The sequence below is a fragment of the Babylonia areolata genome, chromosome 4 (genome assembly GCF_041734735.1).
Source record: "Babylonia areolata isolate BAREFJ2019XMU chromosome 4, ASM4173473v1, whole genome shotgun sequence".
In the NCBI taxonomy this organism is placed as follows: domain Eukaryota; kingdom Metazoa; phylum Mollusca; class Gastropoda; order Neogastropoda; family Buccinidae; genus Babylonia; species Babylonia areolata.
This window is the reverse complement of record NC_134879.1, coordinates 51,346,039-51,356,038: the sequence shown is the minus strand read 5'-3', so window position 1 is coordinate 51,356,038 and position 10,000 is coordinate 51,346,039. Positions and strand designations below refer to the sequence as shown.

General features: G+C 42.4%; 1 protein-coding gene across 3 annotated transcripts in view; it reads right to left on the bottom strand.

Moving 5' to 3' along the window:
- The window catches only part of LOC143281286 (metallophosphoesterase MPPED2-like), a 14,987-nt gene extending 11,730 nt beyond the window's left edge, over positions 1-3,257 (bottom strand). The window contains exons 1-2 of one of the 3 annotated variants that reach the window (XM_076586419.1): positions 3,148-3,257; positions 734-862 (exon numbers count right to left, since the gene is read on the bottom strand). In XM_076586419.1, the coding sequence (XP_076442534.1) occupies positions 734-862; positions 3,148-3,153 (135 nt within the window). In that variant the 5' untranslated portion in view covers positions 3,154-3,257. Of the gene's footprint in view, positions 1-733; positions 979-1,463; positions 1,592-3,147 lie in introns of those variants that run through there. The other 2 variants (XM_076586421.1, XM_076586422.1) reach the window with 2 other exon arrangements.
- Between the last annotated feature and the right edge of the window lie 6,743 nt (positions 3,258-10,000).

Here is a 10,000-nt window from a genome sequence, read left to right as displayed (position 1 = left end):
TTTGTTTGGTCATGGTAACACACAGTTTATTGTATGATGGGTAACAAGTGTTGAACACAGGGTTGTATTGGTCGGTCATAGGTATGGTGCACAGTATGGTATGTCACTGTTGGTGGCAGGTAAGCTTGATGAAGCTTGTATTACCTCACATAGATTTTATGTGTGAGAGGGGTGCGTACTGGTGGACATGTGATGAAAGGTGCTGAGAGGGTATAGGCCTTTCATGTCAGCGATATCCAGGTATTTTGTGAGTTCTGACCTGGGTTTTGGTTTTGTGTTTTGTGTTCCAGGTGTGCTGCTTATAGATGCTGCTTGTAGATGCTGCTTGTAGGTGCTGCTTTAGGTGTAGGGTGAACTTTTTACTGTGTGCTGCTTGTAGGTAGTACTTGAAGTAGGCAGTGTGTGCTGCCTTAGTGTGTGTTGCTTTTGCTAAGTAGGGTGAACTGCTTAGTGTGTGTGCTGTATTGTAAAGTAAACACTCTATAATAACCACTCCATGTGGCCCTGCTATTAGTGTGAGGAGAGAGAGCGAATGAGTGCAAGTGTGTGCATCATCAGTCAATCCTATATCCCCCTGTCTGCTCCCCTCTCTCTTGGAATAGAATCGAACCACAACACTTTCAGAACACAGTTTTTACACATAGAAGATGGTATTGTTCTTGAATTCAACATTTTTGTCATTGTATATATGTGGCATTAGAGATCATGAAATATACCCCCGCAAAAGCCTTACCTGCAGCATCTGCCAAGCTTTTGTGGGCGACAAGGTCTGAGGGTGGACTTTGATAGACGTGTCATCCTGAGCAGAACTCATACTGCTGATCCAGCTTGTTTGGGCCCCCGTTTTGCTTGTGATGACACTCTGCAATGTGTTGAAGCTGATGTAATTGTGGCAGCATTCAAGATCAATGCACTGTCTGGCTTAGGTCTGTTGACATTGTGTCCCAGTTTAATCTAGTTGCAATGCTGACAACAGACCTGGAATGTTAAAACACATTTATAGTACTAATGAAATGGCTTTTTAAATTTGTGCAAAACTTAATGTAAAAGATTTTTTTTTTTTTGAAAGGTAAATCCTACACACACACACACACACACCCCACAGATCACACAACAATAATTCTCTCTCTCACACACACACATAACAACAACAACAACAAACAACAACAAAACAAAATATAACTGATTTGCTACTTTCTTTTTGCAATGAGAAAATGAAGATTTTTGTGATTAGCTGGCTTCTACTTCAGTTCAGAAAGTTTCAACAACGAATTTGGTCACTTCTACTTTATTACATGAAGCGCAAAAGACAGACCTGTACTGCATGACCAATAAATTTTCAATTTTTCTATTTTGGTCATTCAAACGTCAACAAATACCGATACTGAACCTGAATTTTTGAAACTGATCACAAAGAAGTGTATTCATTTTCAACTCTTCAAACTAAAAAATAACACACACACCAGTTCGGGTTGTGGGTTTCAGCAACGATTACTTCCTCCTTCCGTAGTTTGCAGAATCAAATCAAGGATGTCCCTTTCTTTCTGCCGCGCACACACTTTCGCCTTGTCGCATTAAAGGTGGGGTAACTGTCTCGAACTTTCTGGGCGAAACGTGGGGTAATGCACGGATCTAAAAATAGAACTCTATTTTTAGATCAGTGGCAGTTGTGTCGCTGGAAGTTGCTCCCCTTGCTGAGATGACTGATGTGTGCATTGTGCTTACTTTATGCTTTTTTCAATCATCCATAATAATTATAGCAGTGTAGTCTGTAAGTGCTTTTGGACATCATTATCTGCAATGTCATGAATAACGATGCAGAAAAAGAAGGGGCAATGATTTATTCCTGTGTCGGTTCATTCATTCGTTTGACCAATCTTATATGCATGTATTTCTCTCTTTGAAGAAACGTTTTGTATATAATAAAAAAAAATATTTTGCCAGGGATATTACTGCTTTATAGTTCATCAGACAAGTTTTACTGGGTCACGCACAAGTATAGCTTTAATTCCCTTAAATGGAACACATCTACGTCGAGTCATGTCGGTGTATATTGATCAATCTCTTTCTTCAAGTTCGATCCGTCTGTTCATCTTTTGCTTTGTTTTTGTTTTTTCCTTCCTTCTTTTTTCGATTCTTTCTTTCCTTCATGTGCGCATGCGTGTGTAAAAAAGAAGAAGAAGCAGAAAAAAAGAGCTTGAAGAAGAAATAAATGAATAAATAAAAAACGGCAAACGTGTCTCGTGCAGGTTATCGGTGTAATTAATCAAGTTTTAAAAAAAACAACCCAAAAAACAAAAAAAAAACAAACAAAAAAAACAACAACAAAAAAACACCTACAACACAACTGGGGACGACTACGGGTGATAACCCGTGTCTGCGGTGGCTGAGAAACAGTTTTCTATATGAATTTATTCAGTCACGCCAATCTGTTCAATGTGAGACGGCGATCAAGAAGTCAGTCATGACACAGTGACCGGCTTAAAACTTCAAGTGCATAGATGTTGGAACAGTTGAAGAAGGAAAAATATATATAGGGCAAACTTGTGCACATGCTTGTTGGTTTACGCACAATCGCCGATCGACTGATCTCAGGCTTGCAGGAGAAAACGATTGATCGATGGACTCAGTTGAGAAGAAAACTACCCTGACCACGAGGGCGTGATTACTATATAATTATATGCCCAGGTGTTGTGCTTTGCTCGTCTCAGCGGTGCACATCGACGTTTTTGCCTTTCTTTCAATTCACGGCAACCCAGTATGTGTGTGTGGTCAGAAAACTAGTGAAGCCGAGATGGTGGGAAGAAAGAGTGAGTGCGTATGTGTGTGCATGTATATGCATCAGTTTCAATACAACTCTCTCTCTCTCTCTGTGTGTGTGTGTGTGTGTGTGTGTGTGTGTGTGTGTTCCCGCCACTATACAACTCTGGGTGTGTGTATGTGCGCGTGCGCGTATGTGTGTTTTCATTTCAACCCCGGCAGTGTGTGCGTTGAGAGAAAGCCGGAAATATGGGAAGAAAGAGTGACTGAGTGCTTATGTGTGTGCATGCACATGTTTTGCTTTCCGAATACAAGGCAAGGTGTGTGTGTTGGGGGGCTGCTGTGGATGAGTGTGTGAGCCCAGTTCGAAATCCTCATCTCTCTCACCAACATTGGTCCTTGCACACATGGAAATCGTACAAAACGTGCTGATTCGTTGTGAGGTCTTGTGAAAATCTCTCTCTCCCTCTTGATCTCTCTCTCTCTCTCAGCAGCAGTGGTCACTGCACACATAATTATAGAAACCGTTCAAAACGTGCTGCCGGAGTTGTCGTAAGTCTCTCTCTCTCTCTCCTCCCCCCCTCTCTCTCTCTCCCCAACACACACACCATTGGTCCTTGCACAATGGAAATTGTGCAAAACGTGCTGAGTTTATCTCAGTGTCAGTTGCGAATCCCTGTTTCTGTCTGTCTTCCTCTCTCTCTCTCTCTCTCTCTCTCTCTCTCAACCTCTGTTTGTGTGTGTGTGTGTGTGTGTGTGTGTGTGTGTGTGTGTGTGTGTGTGTGTGTGTGTGTGTGTGTGTGTGTGTAGAAGGATTTGTAAACAGACTGGACGGACAGACTGTTTAATTCACAGAACGACAGTCGGCTTTAAGACTGCCATATAGACAAGCATAATGGTTGATGAACTTATTGACAAATAGACGAATAAAGGATAGGCTATAAAATTATATGATTTGACCACATATGGTAAGACAGAGAGAGAGAGAGAGAGAGAGAGGGAGAGATTGTTTGGTCGACAACCAGGCAGAAAGGAAGACCAACAAACGCACAAGTATTTTCTTCAGCTGAGAAAAGAATGAACGAAAGCAATGACTGAGACCACACACACACACACACACACACACACACACACACACATACACACACACGCACTGACGACGCACGCGCGCGAAGACGCGGAACCAAAAGCAAAAGTAAACAACACAACAAAAAAAAACTAAAAGAAAAGCGGGGGAAAAAAAGAAAAAAAAAGAAAAAGAAAAAAAAAAGAAAGAAAGAAAAAAAGGCAAACAGATACAACAGAACTCTCCCAACAGGCCTACCAGCAACTGAACTTGAGGAATGTTGACTGGATCCGTCTCAAGATGTCGTACCTATTAACCTGATCGTTTGTCTTCACGCATTGTTGAGACACGTGCGAACAACAAAACTTACCGCCACACAATCAGACACGCACGAGCGAGTTCCAGGTGACTGATATCCCCAGCGCGGCAAAGAACGATGGCAGCCCAGAGAAGGATGATCGTCGGCCTGGGTGGTGCTCATTCGCTGAGTTGAAGGCTGTAACAGCTCAGCGTGCTCATCACGCTCGAAGTCTGGATGCTCAATGCGCTCATTATACTGGGACGAGACTACAGCAGAAGAAGTGAAGGAGAAGGAAGGAAGGAAGGAAGGCTATAATCTTTTCAGCCAAGATTTGAAGTTTACGACACAGTCATTGTTTTTGCCTGGCGTACTCTGTGCGTTTCCGTCCCTTTTCCTTTCCTTGGAAAAAAAGAAACGGAAAAAGCCGAGCGACGTGTGAGAGAGAGAGAGAGAGAAGGAGAGAGAGAGAGAGAGAGAGAGAGAGAGAGGGGGGGGGGGGGGGCGGGAGGAGGGGGGGGGCATCCGGGGGATATTAAGGAAGAGATGGGATACGAGTATACGAGTTTTTGGTTTTGTTTTTGTTTTGTTTTTTGAACCCTGCAAAATATTCCATGATAACGTAACAGGCATATAATGAGGTATAAACTGCAAAATGATCAAAATTATTATACAGGCACAGAATAGTGTGTTGTTATATTGCCAATCGACCCGGCGACAGATGGTTCCAAGCTGCAGTTTGTATTGTATTGTCTTGTATTGTATTGCTTGGCGTTAATTTACTGTATATTGTGTTGTGTGAAGTTCAGTTCGGGCTGCTCTCTCTGGGAAGAGCGCGTCGCAACAGTGACTATGATGTGTTACCCCACATATCCTTCCCTATATTTTGTAGGTCAGCTTCTTTGAACTGAAACTTACTGAAAAATGTATTTCTTTATGTTTCTTGTATCGACAACATATTCTTCATATTTACTTATTCTCACTTACTTATTTAGTGACAGATGTGTTATTGGTCTGCTGTCGGTCTGTTTATTAGTTTATTTGTTTCAGTAATATGATAGCGCAATCAAAAAGTATTTATTTGTTTGGCCCTGTATGTCATATAACAATTTCTACACGTTTGTTTTACTTCTGTTCGTTTTTGTTGTTGTTGTTATTGTTGCTTATTTGATCCTATATGCTTGTCACGAATTTCGTTTAAAAATATCGTAGCCTTCACCAGTTTTTAGGTCATTCTTAATCAGTTAAGCACTTTGGATAAGTATCATCAGCGGTTTCGTTTGATCTGTGACCACTCGTTGATCGCCTGGAGACCGCCTGTGTGTTTTTGATAGACGCCTTATGCTTCTTGTCATCATTTGCGCTTGTGTTGTTCGTCCACAGTTTTAAGCCAGAAGCTTCCTGTGTACACGTATTTTCTCCTTTCACTTATTGCCATTTTCGTGTGTGTGTGTGTGTGTGTGTGTGTGTGTGTGTGTGTGTGTGTGTGTGTGTGTTTGCCTGCCTGCTGTGTGCACGTGCTGACTTGCACGTGTTTATGTAAAATAGTTTGTCTCCGATTAACATAAGTAAACAAAATGAGTCTATAATATAACCCGCCCGTGTGTGTGTGTGTGTGTGTGTGTGTGTGTGTGTGTGGAAAACTTTTATGCTGGCATTTTATCAGGAATTTTGACGTCCATCATCGCGGAAGTTAGCCTGTTCCAAATATTGATATGGCCTCTCCAGACACCTCCCTTCCCTTCCCCTCTTTCTCCACCCACGTCACCGGAGTGTGAACGCACAATATCACACGCAGGCACGTTCGCAAGCAACAACATTAACGACAACGTTTCAGCCACTGTTACAAAACGATAAGTGGACAATACTTTCCAACCACGAACGCTTTAAAGTACCACTTTTCACAATTACAAGCATCCGAAATGTTATCTATTTATGGGAAAAACTTTTTTTTTTTTTTTTTAAAGAAGTATAGTTACAAATTTGACCAATACAGAAACATTTATGATACACATCTGCTCAGAGTCTTTAAAAAAAAAAAAAAAAAAAAAAAAAAAAAGGAAGGTAAACCCGTCTAGTTTCTTTTGTCAGTATAATCATAAAGCAGACAGAGGTACTGATATGACCTCCCTGACTTTCTTATCATTCGCCAGGAAACAAATGTGATAACCGAACTAAAGTACACTATTCGGAAAGCCACAAGGATATATATATATATATATATATATATATATATATATATATATATATATATCTCCGTCACACACACACACACACACACACACACACACAATGACAACAACATCAACAACAATCATCAGCATCATCATCATTGCAGTCGTCGTCGTAATTATCCGGATGTGGTGCAACTGGGAAAAAAAAAAAAAAAAAAAAAAGCAAGGGGGAGGATTGTTCAAACTAGGAACGTTGTTACGGAGGAGAACAGATATTCCACCCACCAAAATAAAACCCGAACAACCCGTCTGTAACCAAGAAGGCTTTGTCGGTCAGTCTTTGGTTCATCAACCGACACCAGCCGCTGATTTTCTATATTTCCTAATGACCCGAATCAGTAAAGCTTACCCAATTTTTTTCGCCGTCACAAAGCCGAGCTCCGTGTAATGACAATTTTGTTTGACAAACATGATCACGTAAACCGTCTTTATGACTATGTGAACGGGGTCTCTGACCTCTCGCGGCGTCAGCGTTCTCTGGGGTCCACTGGGATTGTACCACGATCCGCGTACTGCAATAGTAAATCCAGATACTTCTACAATGGTATCCAAGACATTGAGAAAACCTATTTATAATTAATCACTTTCACTCGTTTAGCCTCGACGAGACGATGGTTCTCCAAACAGTGGGGAGATGACTAGGGAAGTCTGGACTTCGTTTGTTTGGTTGGTTGTTTTTATTTCTTTAATCTGTCACTTTTCAGCTTGGAAAGTGACGATCATAGGAGGCAGAGAAGGAAGCAAGAAACAAGATCAAATACAGGCAGACACTCTCTCACAGCAGTAAGACCGAATCGCATTCCATGGTTGGTTTTTGCCTTGAGAGAGAGAGAGAGAAAGAGGAGGAGGGGGGAGGGAGAGGGGGGCATAGAAGAGAGAGAGAGAGGTGGGGGGCGGGGGGGGGGGGGGGGAGGGGAGGGCAGAAGGGAGCACGTGGGAGAGGAAAGAGAGAGAGAGGGAGATAATGATACCTGCCATATTACACAAGTCGTGTGCACGAGCCCACAAAGCAAGCTGTTGCTCTGGGTGCATCCCCTTGAGAACACGCAAGCCGCAGGCTGGAATTGATAGCCACATTATGCAGGCCACGCAGGTAATTAGCAAGGTCACACACTCCAAAACTGATTTCGCATCCAGAGAAAAAAATATAATAGATTTTTTTTTTTTTTTTTTAAAGTTGGAAAACGACGAAGTGAGACAAAGAGAGCTCGTGTGTGTGTGTGTGTGTGTGTGTAGGTGTGTGTGTGTGTGTGTGTGTGTGTGTGTGTGTGTGTGTGTGCGTGTGAACGTACACATACATACAATGTATATCTATCTATATGTATATGTATATATATATATATATATATATATATATATGTGTGTGTGTGTGTGTGTGTGTGTGTGTGTGTGTGTGAACGTACACATACATACAATGTATATCTATCTGTATCTAAATGTATATATATATATGTGTGTGTGTGTGTGTGTGTGTGTGTGTGTGTGTGTGGGAACGTATACATACATACATATTATGTATCTCTGTGTGTGTGTGTGTGTGTGTGTGTGTGTGTGTGTGTGTGTGCGCGCGCGCGCGGGGGGGCTGGGGGGGGGGGGGGGGGGGGGGGTGGTAGTGGTGGTGGAAGTAGTGGTGGCGGTGGTGTCGGTGGCGTGCTGATAGATCTCTCACTTGACCTCTCCATCATGTTGTAAGGTAAACTGGTGCTCCATCACCCGGGCAGAGTTAGCCTGGTTCTGGCATCACAGCTTCAGTTCCTGCCTCCTTCCGCCCTGAGGACTGCTGCTGTCACCACACCATCCGTCACCTGGTGGGGGCTGGGGGCTGGGTGGGGTGCGGGGGGAGGGTGGGGGTGGGGGTGTGCTGCCAGACACTGAAGGACCCAACTGAAGGTAGAGGGAAGAATTGAAAAAAAGAAGGCAGGAGAGATCAAAAAACAAGAAAGAAAGAAGAAAATAAAGAAAATAATAGAGGAAGAGGAAATGCAGAATAGAAGACATAAAGAAAAGATGGATTAAAGGGGGAAAAATAAAGAAAGTCAAAATTAAAGCAAGAATTAAAAAAAGAAAAAGAGGGAAATACAAGAAGAAATGACTAAAGGAAAAGAAATGTGGAGTGTTGGTCTAGAGGTATCGCGTCCGCCTAAGAAGCGAGAGTATCTGATCGCTCTGGTCCGAATCACGGTACAGTCGCCAGTATTTTCTCCCCCTCCACTAGACCTTGAGTGGTGGTCTGGACGCTATAGTCATTCGGATGAGACGATAAACCGAGGTCCCGTGTGCAGCATGCACTTAGCGCACGTAAAAGATACCACGGCAACAAAAGGGTTGTCCCAGACAAAATTCTGCAGAAAATCCACTTCGATAGGAAAAACAAATAAAACTGCAAGTAGGGAAAAATACAAAAAAAAAAAAAAAAAAGGGTGGCGCTCTGAGTATAGCGACGCGCTCTCCCTGGGGAGAGCAGCCCGAATTTCACACAGAGATATCTGTTGTGATAAAATAGAAAAAAAGCGAAAAGAGAATACAAGGAGAGATAAAGAAAGTGAATATAAAGAAATGAAGAATTAAAAGAACAAATAAAGAAAGTAGAAATACGAAAACAAAGAGGGAATGAAGAAAGTAGAACTAAAGAAATGAAGAATTAAAGGAGAAACAAAGAATGTAGAAAGAAAGAAAGAAAGAAAGTAAGAAAGGATGAGTCAAATGAATAATAAAGAAAGAAGAAATAAATAAAGGAAGAATTAAAGGAGAAATAAAGAAAGACGAAATAAAGAAAGGAAGAAATAACACACACACACACACACACACACACACACACACACACACACACACACGTGCGCGCGCGCATACAAGAGAGATAATGAGAGAGAGTATCAGTATCAGTAGCTCAAGGAGGCGTCACTGCGTTCGGACAAATCCATATACGCTACACCACATCTGCCAAGCAGATGCCTGACCAGCAGCGTAACCCAACGCGCTTAGTCAGGCCTTGAGGGGAAAAAAAAAAGGGTGAATAAATAATAGATAAGCTTACACAAATAAATAAATAATAATTATTATAAAGAGAGAGAGAGAGAGAGAGAGAGGGAGGGGGGGAATGGGGGGGGGGGGGGGGGGGGGTACGGAGTAAGAAGAATCATTTTCTCATCGCTTACGACCTCCTGGTCATGATTTTTAGTTTTAAAAATGGCACAAAATTGCCCCCATTCTTTTTCGCACCACAGTGTCTAAATCGGCTAATAGGCCAGACGCATTTGTTATGATTATAAGCGCGAGCGCGCACAAACATATAAACACACACTGACGCACGTACGCACGCGCGCGCGCGCACACACATACACACGCACACACAAATACACGCATACAGACACACGCATACATATCCAAACATACTGTATACACTCTTGTTCTCGAGCCCTCGAAAATGTCTCAAGGAGAAGAAGCCGGGAAATGCCAGACATTCCAAGAAACACTAGATAATACATCATTATGGCTGTTCGGGCTGCCAAGATATCCAGGCATCCACAAGTCATGGAGAATGACACAAACATTCCCGTAAATGTATTCTTATCAAGAGGTCGAGTTATGTAGTGGCCCGCCCCTCCTCTACACACTTCCCCGATCCGATGAGTGTACACTGAC